Here is a 17,685-nt window from a genome sequence, read left to right as displayed (position 1 = left end):
AATTGAGTAGCCGTGTTGGAGACCTTATGGCTTGCAAAGCCTACGATATTTACCATTTGTTCTTTACAGAAAATGTTTGCCCAGTTCTGCTCCAGAGTAAATTCTTTGCCCGTTGATAAATATGCTGTTGACTTAGTCTTTGATCTTAGACTTCATGAGGCCACTTGGATGGCCTGAGGCCATCTATCTGCCTTGAAGCAGAGCCTGCCTCTTTCCATTGTGTGGCGGTGGACAGTCTTTCCTTTTGTCCTGGCCCAGCTGTGAGCTTTACCCCAGAGTACAGGGAACTAGCGCCTTGACTTTGGGGAAGAGTGGAGTCTGTTTTATCTGTTCGAATGCAAACGCTGAGCAGACAAGATTGCTGCCTCACTCAGCCCATTACACGCAGGCACGAGGCAGCTGCTGTGTCCTTGATCATTCTGGGCCTCTCCCTTTGGAGCAGCCTCTTGGGGAGCCCCGAAACCTAGCCCCAGAGCCTTGATTCAACGGTTGTTGAGCTTCTGTGAGTTGGTGCTGTTAATGCTGGTCCACCCTGGAGAATACTCACAATCTAGGATATGCGTGAGCAGTGGGTTTATAATTCCCCATATGTTTTCTATAGGGATCATACTAGGGGCATGATGTGGCTGGAGGGTCACGGGAGCGCCCTATAGAGACCACCATATTGTGCCTGTGGCAGGAGGTTTTCTCACAGAAAGTGACAGTTGAGTCAGCCACTGGGAGGTTGGTTCATCTTAGTGGCCCTCTGCCATGTGGTCCCTGCCTGTAAGTTGGGCTGCCTGAGGTTAGCCTGGCCTTGTAGAGGTTGGCAGGCCTGGGCATTGGGGTAGAGTGTTGGGGTGCAGTTCCTGGGGCAAGTGATCAGTGTCTCTAGACTGCAGTTCCTTTAACTGTTACGATGGTGCCGTCAGCACACCCAATCTTACAGGTGGATATAAAGGTTTAATGTGTGCCTCAGGACAGGAAACTTTTAGCAGATCTGGCCCCTAGGTATGTCATATTTGGTTCACGCAGAGTTGGCTAAAACAGTGCTCTAAAAAGTATAATTAGGTGCCAACTAATTGACATGAACGTCTGAGTTTCTGGCTTCTCTTGAAAAACCAGAAGATGTGACAGCCGCTAGCTGGTGTTGCTGTGAGCTGTGATCCGCTGGAGCCCAGCAGCAGATTTCTAGAGAGACACCTGCCTTGGCCTCTCAGTCCCTCCCTCACCCTGCTTTTCCGTTCCCGCCTGATCCTAGAGGTGTGGGGGTGGGGAGCAGGGGGGATGGTCTGATCTTGGTCTTGCACATGCCTCTGGCCTATGCGAGGCCGTGCTTCCTGCCCACACCTCTTGCTTCTGCTTTGGAATAGTGGTGGATTTTGGTGGGGAGATGGTGGAAGTTACATAACAGAGCAACAGCACTGAACTCACCGTGGGGCCGAGAGCGCCAAGCATCCTGTGCCTGCAGATGGGACTGAGCATGAATTCAAGCAGATAGCACAAGTTGTATTTTTTTTTTTTTTTTAAGATTTTATTTATTTATTTGACAGAGAGATCACAAGTAGGCAGAGAGGCAGGCAGGGAGAGAGGGAAGCAGGCTCCCTGCTGAGCAGAGAGCCCGATGTAGGGCTCCATCCTAGGACCCTGAGATCATGACCTGAGCCGAAGGCAGAGGCTTTAACCCACTGAGCCACCCAGGTGCCCCAGCAGCGATCACAAGTTAATGGTGTATCTGTCCCTTGCAAGGCGCCGGTGTGGGCTCCTGGTTCTAGGGTGAGGGAAGATGGGAACACGGTGGAGGTGTGGGTCTATCTATGGTCTTCTGGGGACCTCCAAACATGTAACTGTCTTACTACATAGCGGGTGGTCGTAAAGTCTGCGGGCACAGACACTATTGTTTTAGTTTGTAAAACCCCTGTCTCATTAATTCTGCTAGGGCAGTGGTTGGCAAACTATGGCCTCTAGGATGAATCCAGCCCAAGGCCAGTTTTTGTGAGCAGCATTGCTCATTCCTTAGTGTATTGTTTGTGGGTGCTTTTGAGATTGGAGAGCAGAGTTGATTGGTTGGGACCCTATGACCTGAAAGGCCTAAACTATTTACCGTCTGGCTTTTTACAGAAAACGTTTGCTGACCCTGGTCCTAGGGCACGTTGAAGGTAGAGGTTTGATTCAGTGAAAAACAGAAATACAGGTCATCTGAGACAGCCCACTCTGCACTTCGGACTTGGTGGCAACCCAGTGTTCACTACAATTTTGCAGGGTGCATGGAGGAAACAAACTCTTCCATCATAGAGTGTATCATGTGTTTGTTACATAGTGTCTGTAAGCCATTTGCTGCCACCTGTGCTTCCAGATGCCATGGCCGCTTGTAGATGATCAGTCAGTGCAGGATGAAGGCGGTGGAGGCAGGAGGGCACCGGGCCAGAGCCCAGGGAGGCGGTCAGAGCAGCGGAGGCTCCCCTGGAGAGTCTGGCAGCTCCTGTGAAGGCAGAGCTGGCCAGGGCAGCCAAGAAGTGGGGTTGCAGCGGGAAAGGCATGTGGGCGCAGACGTGGCTTTGAGTAAACTTGGGGCAGATATTACGACATCCTCGTGTGCTGTAAGAATTGCATAGATGAGAAGAAAAAAACGGACGGGGTGGGCAGTTACTGGTGAGTGTCCTCGAGCAGACGAGAGGAGATGGGATTCGGAGCACCTGTGGAAGTTCAAGTTATTTAGCCTCTGAGAGCCTCAGTTTTATCATCTCTGAAATGGGATAATCACATGTACTTTAGGGCAGAATTCCCTAATTGCAGCACTGCTGACATTTCGGGCCAGATAATTCTCCATTTTGGGGGCCCGTTCTGTGCACTCATGGAAGCATAGCAGCATCCCTGCTCACACCCTCTTGAGGCACCCTCCCAAGCTGTGCCAGAAATATCTGCAGATGTTGCCAAATCCGTGGTGGGGGCAGAATCACCCTGGGGGAGAATCACTTATCTGTACCCTCTTAGGGCCAGTCGTAACTACACCTCCCTGAACTCCCCTTATTTGAGTGTGTCGGTTGTTTCCTCTTAGTAGCCCCATGATCAGAAGTTAGGGACCTCTTAGCATCCCACTGTCTGGGTGTAATCAGAAATAGGATGTAATCAGAAATACGGAAGAGGATTGAGCCTGGGGGCTGGGTGCTATCTGGAGTCCTCCTGTCCACCCCCCAGCCCCCCAGGGCGAATCCTACCTACTTGTCTCTTTGGCTTGGAATGTGCCAATATCTGCCTCTGGCAGCCCTTCCCATAAACACATTTAAAAAAAAATTGAAGTGAAATTAACATAACATAAAACCATTTATGTTTTTAATGCTATTAAAACCATGAATAATTGCTCAGTCATAGAATTAACAGTTAGTAAAACAACCATCTTAAAGTGAGAAATTCAGTGGCATTTAGTACATTCATAATGTTGTGGGACCGCTATCTCTGTCTAGTTCCAGAAGATTTTCATCCCCCCAGAGGGAGAGCCCTTTTCCATTAAGTAGTTGTGTTGTATCTGCATGGATTTACCTGTTCTGGTCCTTCTCATTTTTTAAAGCATAGCTCAAGTTCTCCCTTTTCCAGCGAGCCTCCCTTGGCCTCAGAAGAAGGGCAGCATGGTGTGGTGGAGGGAGCATTGGCCTAAGAGTCAGGCAGACCAGGGTCTTAGCCTCTGATGTACGGTTTGCTTTGTCGTGTGACCTTGGGCAGAATTCCTGGCACCCGGTGGCGCCCGAAGAACATTGCCCTTTCTTTCCTTCCTTGCGCCTGCGTAGTGAGTGCATTGTAAGGGTTAGCCTTCAACCGGAGAAACACCGGCCCTGGCTTCACTTCTGCCACTACAGAGAGGCAGGGAAATACCACTGTGTAAGTGTATATGTGACCTTGATCAGGGGCCCAAGTGACCTCTGTGGGTGGCAGCCACATTCACTTTGACCTCCAGGGTTGTTGCAAGGATTAGAGAAGGAATATACATAGAGTTCCTGGTACATCTTGCTTGTTTTCCCCTCCCTAGATGCTACGGAGCCTTTTTCACTTTTCCCACCCAATGCCGCGAGCACAGAGGCCTGGACTGGGGAGCTTCCTTGTGCTTTAGGGAGAAAGCCAGTTGAAAGCATGTCTTAGAACCAGAGATTTTACATCTCTGGTGTATAGGGCTGCCAACCTCAACAAGAATAATAAAAAATAACACGTGGAAAGTGCTTGGTCTAAGCTAGGTACTGTTGCAAGTGCACAGTCCACACTCACTTATTTAACAGACCCAGGAGGTACAGGGGGGATCAGTAACTTGCCCGTGGTCACGTAGCTGGTGGTGAGGGTTTGAACCTGGACTATCCTATTCTTAACCCCTGCTCCGTCTCCTTAGGAGGTAACTGAAGGCTGGATGTTTGTGGTAAAAAGGAACGTAGGAGCCGAAGGATTCTAAACATGAAAGACAACGGGGATGCATGTGAGCTGGGTGATTAATTATTCACACGCACATGTGACTTCTGAGTTAGAGCCGCAGGGGATCACTGCATTTCTCTGATGGGTTTTGGCCCCCTGGGGATGGTCCCCAAGGGTGGGGGTGGGGGGGCACTTTTACATTTTCTGCTTTCATTTAAAAAAAAAAAATTTAAATTTATTTTGACAGACAGAGATCACAAGTAGGTGGAGGCAGGGGGAAGCAGGCTCCCTGCCGAGCAGAGACCCCCCAATGCGGGGCTCGATCCCAGGACCCTGGGATCATGACCTGAGCCGAAGGCAGGGGCTCTAACCCACTGAGCCACCCAGGCGCCCCTCTGCTTTCATTTTTGATGGTGATCTAACAAGAAATTCAAAAGAAGCCTGTTGTGGCACATGTGGTCAGTAGTGTGCACTGAGGGCCGCCTTTGGAAAAGGAAGAGGCCGGGAAGGCTGGGGCTTCCCTTCACAGAGAATTACCAAGAAATCATCCCTGAGTGGCAGTGGGGCTTGACTGGAGGGTTTTGCAGGGCTGGAGAGCCAGCAAGATTTAGCAGACGGCCGAGCCTAAAGCTAGTGGACTTGCCACTGAATCTGTCCTTGGGTACTTCCCATGGGAATGGCCTTGGGTGCTCCACGCTGAGCCTCAATGCTCTGGTGAATGTGAGCCACGTTTCCTACGTCAAGGAATGTCAGTCACTTCATGGCTTCCCCACTGTTGAGGCTCAGTGGGTAGGCATTGCTTCCCTGCTCTCCTCTTTGGTTGCAGCATTTGAGACTGGGGGGTTCTTCCTGGCACTGGCAGGGTGGTGTCATGTCCCCTTGGTCATTGGAAGGAGGCAGGAAGGACCCTGGTAACACAGATTGCTTTACCTGCCTGTTTGCACTGGGGCCCCATGTTCCTAACTGCAGAGCTAGGAGAGTATGATCTCATGCAGAAACCAGTGCCCAGAGAAGGGAAGTGACTGTCCCTGTCACATGGCCAGCAAGCGGCTTTGCTGGGACGAGAACTCATGATGCCTTGTGACTTCCCACTGGTCCTCCTTCCGCTGCTCCTCATGGCCATGGCCTCCCAGGCACCTCTTGCTGGGTGCACATGCTCCCACGCCCACCTGTGCTCCCTTGCACCTTTTGAGCCTCCCTTTTCTGAAGCCCCAGTTAGGGCCAGGACGGCCCCTGGTGCCTCTGCTGAGGTCAGGCACCCTTCTCACCTGCAGAGGGACTGCAGCCAGGGACGGTGAGTGGAGGGCTGAGGGCTGTGCAGCCTCGGATCGTTCCTCTGTAGTGAATAGGCTTTTCTTCCCACCACAATGAGAGGCTTTGCCAGGTGAGGCAGGGGAGGCTGCTGACATCTCATCTAGAAAGAGCAGTGGATCAAGATACTGTAGACAAGATCAGGGATCATCTTGCATATCAGGAAGGGTAGGGTGCAGAATCCTTGCTGTGCGAGGGCGCACCTGGAACCAGCAGCTTCAGTAGCATCCGGGAACTAGTGAGAAATACCTAGCCCCAGGCCCCACCCAGACCGCTGAATCAGAACCTGTCTTTAACAAGAGCCCAAGAGATTTCATGTAAATATGAAAGTTTGAGAATCACTGCCCTAAAATTGATCAGTAATGAGATGATGGAGATTTTTCCTTTCCTTTTTTTTTTTTTTTAATGTTTAAAATGTTTTTATTTACTTATTTGAGAGAGTGAGAGAGAAAGAGCGAGAGAACACACAACCAGGGGTGGGGGGAGCCTCACAGGGAGAGGGAGAGGCAGAGGCAGGGAGCCCGATGCGGGACTCGATTAGAAGGCCGGCGCTTAACCGACTGAGCCCCCCGGGCACCCTGAGATTTTTATTTTCATTGTACTTGTTTTCCTGATTTAGAGTTATTTTTTTTACACGAGTTACTTTTTTATCGTGGTAAAATACACATAACGAAATTCTCCGTCTTAAGCACCTTAGGCGCACAATACATTCACACTGTTGTGTGGCCCGCATCGCTGCTCATCCCCTTGATTCTTTCCATCCTGTAAAACTGACACTCTGTCCTCATTAACACTAACTCCCCATCCTCCCTCTCGCCAGTCCCCGGAAAACACCATCATAATTTCTGTCTCTGATTTTGACTACTTCTTACAAGTAGAATCATGTATTATTTATCTCTCTGGGCACTGGCTTATTTCACTTAGCCTAATGTCCTCAAGGCTCATGCATGCGGCATTGTGCAGAATTTCCTTCCTTCTGAAGGCTGAATAATAATGGTGCATCGTGTGGACACACCCCATTTTGCTTATCCGTCTGTCTGTCAATCAACACTTGGGTTGCTTTCCCGTCTCAGCTACCGTCAATGATGCTGCTGTGAATGTGGGCGTACAGTATCTCTTTGAGAACCCGCTTTCAATTCTTTTGGGTGTCTGCTCATATCTGGAATCGCTGGGTCATATAATAATTCTATCACATAAATGACTTCTATGATCAAAAAATATATATATATCGCAAAGCATCTCAGGGTGAAAAACCTTGTCAGGTTTCCAGCTGGCGTTGCCCAAGGGCAGGTAGCGTTGTTGGATGCAGTGCTTGGAAGAAGGAAGAAAGCAAGTCTCACTTGTTCATCCTGGTGTCAAGAGAAGAACAGAAGCTAAACCTGCTGAACCAAAAAGTAGGACGTACTGATAGTTATGGGCATCAGGAGAAGTTTGGGGGGCTTTGGGCATGGTGTGGGGGGGGTCTCCAGCCATCCTGAATGACACTCCAGTGTGGCCTTTCTCAAACCCCCTTTCTCAAAACCCTTCCAAGAAAAATAGCAATGACAGCGTTCGGAAAGTCACTTGCTGTCACTGTATGTCTGTGGCGTGTCTACACCCTGGTTTCATCTGTGTGCCTGGAGCGAGGCAAGAGACTTGTGTGGTGGCCCCCACACAGACTTTCAAGGGGCACTGTCTTGGGTAAGGATCACAGTTCCACCAGACAATATTCAGATTAGAACAAAACCTGTTATTTTGATTCACGAGGCCCTTTGTGACTGGCCCCTGTCTGCCTGTCTAATCTTTCCTTCCTCATTTTTGCTTTTTGCTCAAGTCACAGCAGACTTCCTTCTGGTCCTGGGAGACCAGAAGCCAAGCTTGTTCCTGCCGCTGGGCATCCGCCTTGGCTATCTGCTCTGCCTGGAAAGCTGGGCTCCCATGCCTTTCCGGGGTTGCTCTTTCTCTTTATAAAGGACTCAGCTCACATGTCACCTGTGTGGAGAGGCCTTCCACCGCTGCCCTGGTGAGTGGGGCCCTCTTCCTTCCTCCCTGTCTCATCACCCTGTTTGATTTTTCTTCCTGGTATGACTCTGACATCATCTCAGTTTAGGTTACTCAGGTGTGATTTTTGCACCTTGGGAGGCTGGTTCTTCCATACCATTTCGCTCCCATGTCCCCAGCACTCAGCACATTGCCTGGCACACAGTAGAAGTCAAATAAATACCCAGTGGGTCAGTGCACACGCTTGCCATCGTCTCTGGGCTTCAGGTTCCCATCTGCAGTGTGGGGATCCTAATACTTCACTTGTCCGGGGACTGTAGAAATGACATGACGTGATGCTGGCAGGGCGCTCAGGGCCTGGCGTGCAGGATGTGCTCCACACGTGGCCACTGTTGTGCTCCACTGAGTGGCCCTGATATAACTCAGATGAATCACTCACCACCTCTGCGGTGAGGCCCTGCTGGGACTTCCTGGTGAAGCCCACGGTAAATTGCCCAAGCGAGAAGCAGCTTGCTGGCCCTTCGGGGCCTGTGGTGTGGGGCGTTTGCTCTTGTGCTCCTGAATTGAGTCTCCTTGGAAATGACTGTGTTCTCTGTCCAGAGCCGTGTCTCTGTTGACTGGAGTCCCCGGGCCTCCTATTGGCCCTCAGGTGTAGCTGTAGAGCGCTCTGCTTGGTGCTCTGAAGTGTCCCTGCCTCACACCGTTTCAAATGGAAGTTCGGTGCGCGCCTTGTGTATCGACTAGGAATGCTTTTGGTTGCAAGTAACAGCCCGGTGTCCAGTGGTTTGAGCAAACAGGGTTGTTTGCTCTGTGAGTTGGGGGAGGTTTCTAGTATTGGCTCAGCAGTGAAATGGCGTGTCTGTGCAGTTCTCTTGGCCTTCCCGGGGGCTGTTGCTTATGGCTGCACGGTGCTGCTCTGGCCACCACCCCCGCCACCCCCAACCATGGTTATGATGAAGGTGTGAGGGGTGGAAGGAGGAATGAAGCCATTAGCGTGTTTTTTTTTTTTAAACTCAGGAAGGCATGGTTTTCCCCGAGCCCTCCCAGTGCCCTTCTCTTACATCTCGTCAGCTAGAACTTCTTAAGGTCAGCCTTCTTTTTTTTTTTTTTTTTTTTTTTAAAGATTTTATTTACTTATTTGACAGAGAGAGAGATCACAAGTAGGCGGAGAGTCAGGCAGAGAGAGAGAGAAGCAGGCTCCCGCTGAGCAAAGAGCCCGATGCGGGGCTCGATCCCAGGACACTGAGATCATGACCTGAGCCGAAGGCAGCGGCTTAATCCACTGAGCCACCCAGGCGCCCCAAGGTCAGCCTTCTAACAGAAGAGTAATTAGGCCTTTCAGCTTGTATCGTGGGAGGTGGCATGGGAAAGGATGCTGGAGTTGACGGCGAGGTCAGCCGATGGGCAGTGCCTGGCACGCTAGGGAACCGGCCTGGTAAGGCAGACTGCTGGTTCTCAGCTGGGGGCAGTTTTGTCCCCCAGAGGACAGTTGTGCAGTATCCGGAGACATTTCTGTAGCCACAGCTATGGGGTGTGTGCGTGTGTGTGTGTGTGCACGCGCGCGTGCGCACGTGCGTGTGTTGCTCATGGTCTGGTGGGTAGAGGCCAGGGATGCTGTAGGCTTCCTGCACTTCACAGGGCAGCCCCCACCACAGAGAGTGATCTGGCCCAAACGTCAGTGGCGCCAAGGTTGAGAAACCCTGAGTTAGACCTTTCTGGACACAGTTTTCAGATGTGGGGGACATGCATTGAGCTGCTTTCCTATGATGTAGCGATAGGCAGATGGCCAAACTTCACTGTAAGGGTGTAGGTTTTTGGCGCCTTCATTACAGAGGAGGCTGATGCCAGTTGGGGACAGTGGCAGGAAGTCTTGGCAGAACGCTTATGTCTAACAGAACTAATGAAGCCTCGTTGCATTTTAGGATCACAGAACAATGACCTGAAAAGACAGTTTCTGCTGGAGCGTCTGTTGGATGCCGTGAAACAGGTAAGAGGAAAGCTCCCATTTGACTGTGAGGTCCAGTAACACTTTCAGGCAGTGCATGTCCAAGTCCTTTCTGCCCTTCCCCGTGTGCACGGACCTACTTCCACTTTTCTTCTGGGAGCTGCGAGGCTCGGAGTGTCCTGACTTTCTGATGCCTTTGGAGGACTCCGTCCTTTGTGATGTCCCTTTAAGATGGGCACTGATGTCAGTTTCAGAGTCTCACTTCCACACAGTTGTGTTTTAGAGCAACTGTGCTATGAGGTGGTGGCTAGAGTTAGTGCCCTGTGGGCACAAGAACAGAGATGCACAGGAGGAAGGAAGCCATGCCTGGGGGCGCGTGGTTCCTCCAGGGGGGCTCCGCTCCGATTGCTTGACGTGATTTTTGATACTGGCTTTTGGCTGAGTGTGGAAGCAAGCTGGGACACGAGGCTGACTTCGGTGTGCTTGCCTGCATGTGCCAGACACGCGTCATTAACTGCACCTGTGGAAGTCCCATGCCAGGCTCTCTGCTAAGCGCTTGCCCTCTAATCCTTCCAATTGCCCTGTGAGATGGTTCCTGCAGTTCTTTCCAGTTTATGGACAAAGCAGCCGAAGCTCGGAAAGAGCCAACCATTTGCTTAAGGAGTTGGAGGCAATAAGTAGCAGAACTGGGATCCAGCGCTGGGAATTCTAGGTCGCTCACATTTTGGAGGGTGTGACTGACAGTGCTGTGTATGCAGTCAGCACATAGGGAGGTAAATAGTTTTGTAGAAACGCGTGTCCAGTGTTGATGTGAACTCTGAGAACTTGGCGTCTCCCGGGCCTCTAGGCATCTTGGTGTGGTGTGTGCTGGAAAGGACACAGGCTCTGGTGAAGCCGGAGCCGAGGACCAGCTTCATCTCAAGGCTGTGTGTCCTGGGCCAGCTCCTCCAGCCTCTCTGGGCATCCCCCTTCTCTGTCATCGGGTCGCTGCTCTCCAGAGGGCTGTCGAGGAGATTGCATTTGTTCAAGGAGCTAAAGGGCCCAGCAGTTAAGTACAGAGCCCACATGAATTTCTTTGTCCCAGAAGTGGGAAATGGAATAAGAAAATGAAGAGGCAAGTAGAACTGCTTCAAATGTAGCCATTAAACCAGAATACATTTGAGCCCATGCCCGGAGCTGCTGCTGTTATTATTGTTGTTGTTAGGATTTGGGGGGATGAAAGTGTTGCACACAGACCTTGTAGAAGTCAGTCTTCCTGAGGAATAACTGAGGCATACAATAAAATACACTAAAGTATGCAGTTCCATGAGTTTTGACATAGGTATCATTTAAAATCATTCATTCAGTGCTTGCTTCGGCAGCACATACACTAAAATCATTCATTCATTCACTCATTCATTCATTCTTTGGAGAATAAGTTCTGGAATCTTGTGAGCCTGCCGCCCACAGAGGAGATGCCACATCTTCCTGCCGTCCACAGAGGAGATGCCACATCTTTAAAAGACAGTGGTGGCTACTGCTGATGGTGATACAGTATGCGAATTGAATGGTATATAACTAAAAATGGTTAAAAGGGTGAATTTCATGTTACCTGTTTTTTTTTTTTACCACAATTAAAGAAGAAAGAATGGTTTGCTTTTATCTGTACCCACTGGGTGAACTGTCATTCGGCTCAACCGGATGACATGATTGAAGCTTGAATCATGCTGCCTTAATTTTATACGCAGTCATAACAACTTTGGGGCCCTTTCCAAAGGCACCCATCATCACAGATTTGTGTAAGTTTTAATTGTCCCTTTGGGAGCTCTCTGTTCAGCCAGCTGCTGACATAGGGAAGAAGCTTCCTAGATCATTCGCAGAAGGCTGTGTGCTTTTGTTTTCCTGTTGGTGTTGTTTTCCCACAAGGCTCCCCTCTGTACGTGTGGGAGATAAGGGCTTCCTGTAAGCAGCGGCTAGAAGGCTGGGTTGTCCACCATCTCACATCTTGGCTTGACACCCAGGGCACCTGGGGTTCGTGGCCCTGTGTGTCCCAGGCTCCTGAAAGCCTGTGCGGGCTGTGTGTGATGTCTCAGTGTCCTGTCCCAACTGCTGATCTCAGTGGCTTCTTTTTCCCTGCAGTGCCAGATCCGCTTTGGAGGAAGAAAGGAGATCGCCTCGGATTCCGACAGCAGGTAAACATGTCCCTTCTAAAACCATTTACTGTCAAGACCAGATGGTGGCCGGGCATGACTAGCTTCTGTGTTCTGCCTCTGCAGCCGCACGGTGTGGTGATTCAGTCTGGGGGATCTGTACACCCACGCTGGGATTACCTGTCTGGAGTGTTTGCAGCTTCCGGTGATAACTCCCTCCCTCGAGCAGTCCATTCTGAGGGAATTACCTGAAATACCTTTCTGCACAAAGTTATTTTCAGGGTAATTGATCACGATGGCAACTCTGAAATCTAAATGGTGGTTAATAAAGTGCAGTGGGTCAGTAGGACGGCATGTTAAGTAGCCGTTAACACTGATGTTGGGGGGGTGGCTGGGGGGCTCAGTCCTTCAGCGTCTGCCTTTGGCTCTGGTCATGATCCCAGGGTCCTGGGGTCGAGCCCCGCATGGGGCTCCTTGCTCAGCGGGGAGCCTGCTTCTCCCTCTCCCACTTTCCCTGCTGTGTTCCCTCTCTCGCTGTGTCTCTCTCTGTCAAATAAATAAATAAAATCTTAAAAAATAAAAAAATAAATAAATAAAATTGACATCCATACAACATTTGTTTTAAGCAGAGAAATGCCTATGTGGTAATTTACAAATTATGTATGCAGTTAAAATGCAAAGAGTAAGATACAAAGTTCTGTGGATACAGAGTGATGCCTGCGATGTTAAACCACCACTCCGGTGAAACACACACCAGAGCGTGAACAGAGGTAATCCTGGGGTTGAGAATATTGGGAGTCCTTCTACTTTTTGATATTTTTCATATCTTTTACTGCGATCATGTGTTTCCTTTATGATTAAAAAAAGAAAAACGTCCTGAAAATTGCCATTGACCATGACCCAGGAAGGGCTGATGTAATTGCGTGAGCTTCTCACATTGACTGGGAGGAGCCGGAAATGTTTTGGCAAAGGTAAGAGACACGCAGGCTTTGCTCTGTGAAGTCATTCCGGCCTGATTCACGGCGGCAGGAGGAGCATTCCCGCAAAGGAAGGGAAGAAAGGGAACTCGCTTGATCAGCATCTGGCTCATCCTGGAGCCTGGCCAACAGCCCCCCCGCCGCCCAGCAGAGCCAGTCCCGTCTGTCCTTTCAGACCTGAGTCTGCCATACTTGACCAGCCTCGAGCAAAGCCTGGAGTGCTACATGTTAATAGAAGCTGCCGGGACTGTTTGAACTGGTGCAGACTTAAAATTCTACCCCTCCTTTATTCTGTCTCTTTTTCCCTCTAGTTCTTCTCCCTAACACTTAGCACCAACAGCAGACTGTTAGGCTTTTTTATTTTGTTGATTTCTGCCTCTCTGTGTCATAATGTCAGCTCTCTGCGGACAGGGATGTTTGCTGTATCGTGGCAGTATCCCCGGTGTCTGGAAGCATGGAGAAGGTGCTCAGGAAAGACTCACTGTCCCGGTGAATGTGAGCATTGCTTCGTGCCATGGTCAGGTGTTTAAAAATCTGAGCCACCATGAGGTTTGAGCCCTGAGGGCAGAAAGGCGACTCCTCTGGTGTGTAACTCTCAGCGTTTTGCATGGACATTTCATGCCCGTCACGTTTGCTTCTCAGCACATCCTTGTGGCGTCAGCTCTCGAGTCTGTTTATTGCATCAGATTCTCCCGAGGCGCCACTCTGGGGCCCGGCCCTGGTCAGCACAGAGGTCCTGATTTGGGGATGCAAGGTCTCCCTGCATCAGAATTATCTGGGAGCCTTACTAATCAATAATGTAGCGTTCCATCCCGTCCAAGACAGCTGTGTGCGCGCGCACGAGCGTGTGAGTGTGTGCGCGTGTGCATCCGTGTGGATGTGTGTGGGTGTGTGGATTTAGGACTTCTTCCTCACTTTTTTTTTCCCCATGATTGTCCAGTTCTTTTCCTGAGAGAGAGAATCCATCTCTAAGTGTTAGATTAATGTGTTTTTATATAATGGAATTTACTACTAATATTTTTATTGGGTGCAGCGATATGTTTTATAGTAGAAGTTAAAAAGTTAATTTCTTCAATAGGAGCTGTAGTTCAAGGCTAAAAGGAGATTGCTGCTTTATATTAATAGTAACCGCTATGGCTTCTTCTGGCCGCTCCGGATTCATGCTGATGCCTCGTCTTTGGGACAGGACTGGGAGGAGTGGTGGTGTTATTCCTTCTTTACAGATCAGGAAAGAGACACAGAGAGGTAGGCAAATCCAGCTTCAGTGGGGCATCTGAGAAAGTTAGACCTGCACGTGGGACCCCAGTTTCTAGGGCTCCAGAGTCTGTTCTCCCCATGTTACAGCACATTTAGTGATTTTGTTGATATTGAAGCTGGGTTTATTTATTTTTTTTTTTTAAATAGTTTGCATTTTAAAGATTTTATTTATTCATTTGACAGAGAGAAATCACAAGTAGATGGAGAGGCAGGCAGAGAGAGAGAGAGAGGGAAGCAGGCTCCCTGCTGAGTGGAGAGCCCGATGCGGGACTCGATCCCAGGACCCTGAGATCATGACCTGAGCCGAAGGCAGCGGCTTAACCCACTGAGCCACCCAGGCGCCCCTGAAGCTGGGTTTAAAAAAATTAGTTTTTCCCCTCACTTGAGAGTTCCTTCTCAATAACAGTTTTGGTCTTATCTTTGAAATGTGTTTGGGGAAAGGTGGCACGACCTTCATGTAGGAAAGGCTACATCGCTGTCCTTATTCTGGGGGTTAGCTCAACCTCAAGAGGGAAAGTCTGTGAACATTTTGTTGTGGGGTCTGAAAAGATAGTTGAGTCCCCTTTCTTCTCCACCGCTGACAACTGTCCGGGCCCCACAAGTGATCTCAAATGGATTCTCTTCTCTCCAGCTCCCCTGCTGTCCTCTTGTTTCAGGCACCACATCGCCCACAGGGCGGCTGCCAGAGACGGACTGCTCTTTTCCTTCTTGTCCTGCGTCCTCTGCACAAAGAGTCTTCTGCAGCATGCATGAGCCTTCCTGTCACCCCTGCCCCCGCCCCCCTCCCCGGGGGAGAGCCTTCCCTAGCTTCTCTTTGCTCTCTGGAAAAAGACTCACATCCCGAACACAGTCTCGCTCTTTGCTCCAGCTACCCTGGCCTGGCCTTTTCTATTTATGTCTTGTTTTATTTGTTTTTAAAGCCTTTTAATAATTGTTAGGGAAATCTTCAGATCTCTGACACCAATTCTCCATCCCCCAACCCAAGTTCTGGTCATTTGGATCTTTTTTCCTTGCTCTATACCATGGCTCAGGAAGTATTTATATTTGTTCTTGGTCATTCTTGGCACTGAGCTCTAAAACCCCTGGAATTCCCAAAGTGATAAGAGCCATAAAGGTGTCTTTTGATGTGACTTTTAGAAACCGATTTTTAGAGAGTCCCAAAGGTTGGGGGCCGGTTGCCAGGAGAACCAACGCTGGGATCAGAAGGTTGGAACTTTCTTTCCCAGCACCCCCACCACTGGGGAGAGGAGGGAGGTTGGAGATGGAGTTCAGTTGCCAAAGGCCAATGACTTAATCAATCCTGCTTATGTAATGAAGGCTCTGTAAAACCCCAAAAGGATGGGGCTCAGAGAGCTTCTGGGTTGGTGAGCATGTGGAGGCGCGGGGACAGGTGTTCCTGGGGAGGGCATGGAGGCTCCATGTTCTTTTCCCTTACCTGGCCTTACGCATCTCTTCCACGTGCCTGTTCCTGAGTTACATCCTTTTATAATATACAGTAATCTAGTAAGTAAAATCCTTCTTTGAGGTCTGTGAGCCACTCCGGCAGATTAACCCACAGAGGAGTTTGTGGGAATCTTCGAGATACATAGCCAGTTGGTCAGAAATGCAGGTGATAACCTGGGCTTGCGACCAGCCTCTGAAGTAGGGGGGATGGGTGTCGTCTTACAGAGCTGAGTTCTTCACCTGTGGGATTTGATGCTGTCTCCGGGTAGATGGCATCAGGATTGAGGTGAGTTGTAGGACACCCAGCTGATATCAGAGAACTGCTTGGTGGCGTGGGGGAAAACCCACACATTTGAGAAGGTGATCAGGATCACATCTACCCTGCCAGTTGGGAGGATTAAGTCAAAGACTGTGTGTCGAAGTGCCAGCAGGTCGGTGTTAATTTCACTCTACGGGGAAGGAAGTCTGGTGGGGACAGTCATCACTCAGCTGTGACTCCTGCCCGTGCTGCCTGGTGATGGGGCGAGCAGTCTGCAAATAGAAGGGAGGCTCAAGTGTGAATCAGTGAGCCTTATCGACGTTCTCTTTTGCTCTCAGGGAACAAGCGAAGATGGGAGATTTCTTTCCATGTAACTCTGGGTATAGTTCTCAGCCCCATTTGGAAGATGGAGCTCCTTAGTTTTGTCTTTTCCTGCATCGTTCTCCTGCAGGAAGGCTAAGAACCAGTGTCCGCTGAGACATAATGGGTAATTGCAAGGGATTTTTTTCTTAAAAGGCCAAGTGTTATCTTTGAATGCCATTTTAAATTGACTGTCCTAGGCAAAGTTCTGTGCATGACTGGGCCTGGCGGCCTATGGTCACAGCTAAATTCCCGTTGGTTGAATGAACGTCAGTAGGAACCCTTGAAGGGATGGTCACAGCTGTTTCTGCCAAGGCTCTTTGGAAACAAGCAACAGAAATCCACTCTAGTTAAGGAAGTTGTGAGCTTACAGAGTTGAGGGCCAGCCAGGTTTGGAAACAGGAAAGAGTCAAGACAGCTTTGGAAGGAAGCCTCCTAAGTTGGAAACAGAGGCCCAGAAATGGTCTTCTGGCAGGAATGGTAAAAGTTCTGCTGCTGAAGTGACTCTCATTCTGCTCAAGATTGACTTTCTGGGGAGGAAACACCTGCTTGGCCGGTCTCAGGTCACATGACCCCCTCCCCACCTCCGGTAGGAGGATTTCCCTCCTGGCCACCAGGAGGAGGAGTTGGTGAAGGAGCTTCCTGGGAGCCCACTGGCTTGCTCAGTGTAAGATGTCTACTTGGAGGGCACCTGGGTGGCTCAGTGGGTTAAGCCTTTGTCTTCGGCTCAGGTCATGATCTCAGGTTCCTGGGATCGAGTCCCATACCTGCTCAGCCCCCTCTCTCTGCCTAGCTCTCTACCTCCTTGTGCTCTCTCTCTCTCTCTGTCTAATATATACATTAAAAAATCTTTAAAAGAAAAAGATGTCTACTTGGGTTCATCATCTCAAGACAGGATCCATTGAGGAAGAAATAAACCTTCAAATGAAATCTGGGTGCTGTGATGAAGGTGGCTATTATGTACACGGGCTGCCCACAGTGCCCAAGAGCTGTCCCCTATTGCTACTGCTTTGTAGTGACAGTCTTTCTTGTGGCAGTACTGTGTGGTTTAAAAAAGTTCATATCTCACTTGATCCTTGCAATGACCCTATAGACAAGCAGGAGCGGGGATGACTTCCCTACTTTTACCAGTGTAGAAACTTGGAGGCTGGTCATTTATGCAGCATTAACTTAGTTCCTAGTACACTGGTGCTGCGGGCACAGACTCTGCTTGGGTGGGTCACGTGGTTTGTGGGTCATATAGTTTGTGGGTCGTAGAGCGGGACTGGAGACAGGCTTTGTTTCTTGCTGCGGTGTTCATTCTCTGACACACACCCCCTCCTGGTTTTCTAACACACAGTTTCCCTAAATGAGAGATTTGTTTCACTGCACGTGTAATATGATTTTAAGCGTTAAATGTCACGGTGTTAGATTCCTTTCAGTTGCCTAGTGGCTCAGTGGTTTGCCTTTTCTTTTTCAGTCTCAATGATCTTGGTGGTGAGACTTTTTTATCGTTAGGTTGAATTCGATGAAATTGCTCATATTTGATCCTTCTGACCTACAAAAACAACACTACCCTCCACTTCAAAGTAGTATGTCTCCAGCACCCCCCTCCTCCCCTTTAAACAGAGGCTTCAGGCTCAGTCTTCCTCTGGCAGAGGGGCAGAGACA

The 17,685-nt window shown here is 49.7% G+C and overlaps 1 protein-coding gene across 3 annotated transcripts in view; it reads left to right on the top strand.

Annotated features, from left to right (window-relative positions):
* SNX29 (sorting nexin 29) overlaps positions 1-17,685 on the top strand; it is a 475,893-nt gene that overhangs the window by 10,248 nt on the left and 447,960 nt on the right. For all 3 annotated transcript variants that reach the window (XM_059415299.1, XM_059415297.1, XM_059415298.1), the window contains exons 2-3: positions 9,588-9,652; positions 11,729-11,781. In XM_059415299.1, coding sequence (XP_059271282.1) covers positions 9,588-9,652; positions 11,729-11,781 — 118 coding nt within the window. The remainder of the gene's footprint in view (positions 1-9,587; positions 9,653-11,728; positions 11,782-17,685) is intronic.

This window comes from Mustela nigripes, chromosome 11 (genome assembly GCF_022355385.1).
Source record: "Mustela nigripes isolate SB6536 chromosome 11, MUSNIG.SB6536, whole genome shotgun sequence".
Lineage (NCBI taxonomy): Eukaryota > Metazoa > Chordata > Mammalia > Carnivora > Mustelidae > Mustela > Mustela nigripes.
Note: the sequence above shows the minus strand (reverse complement) of the source record. Positions and strands in the feature narration are given on the sequence as shown.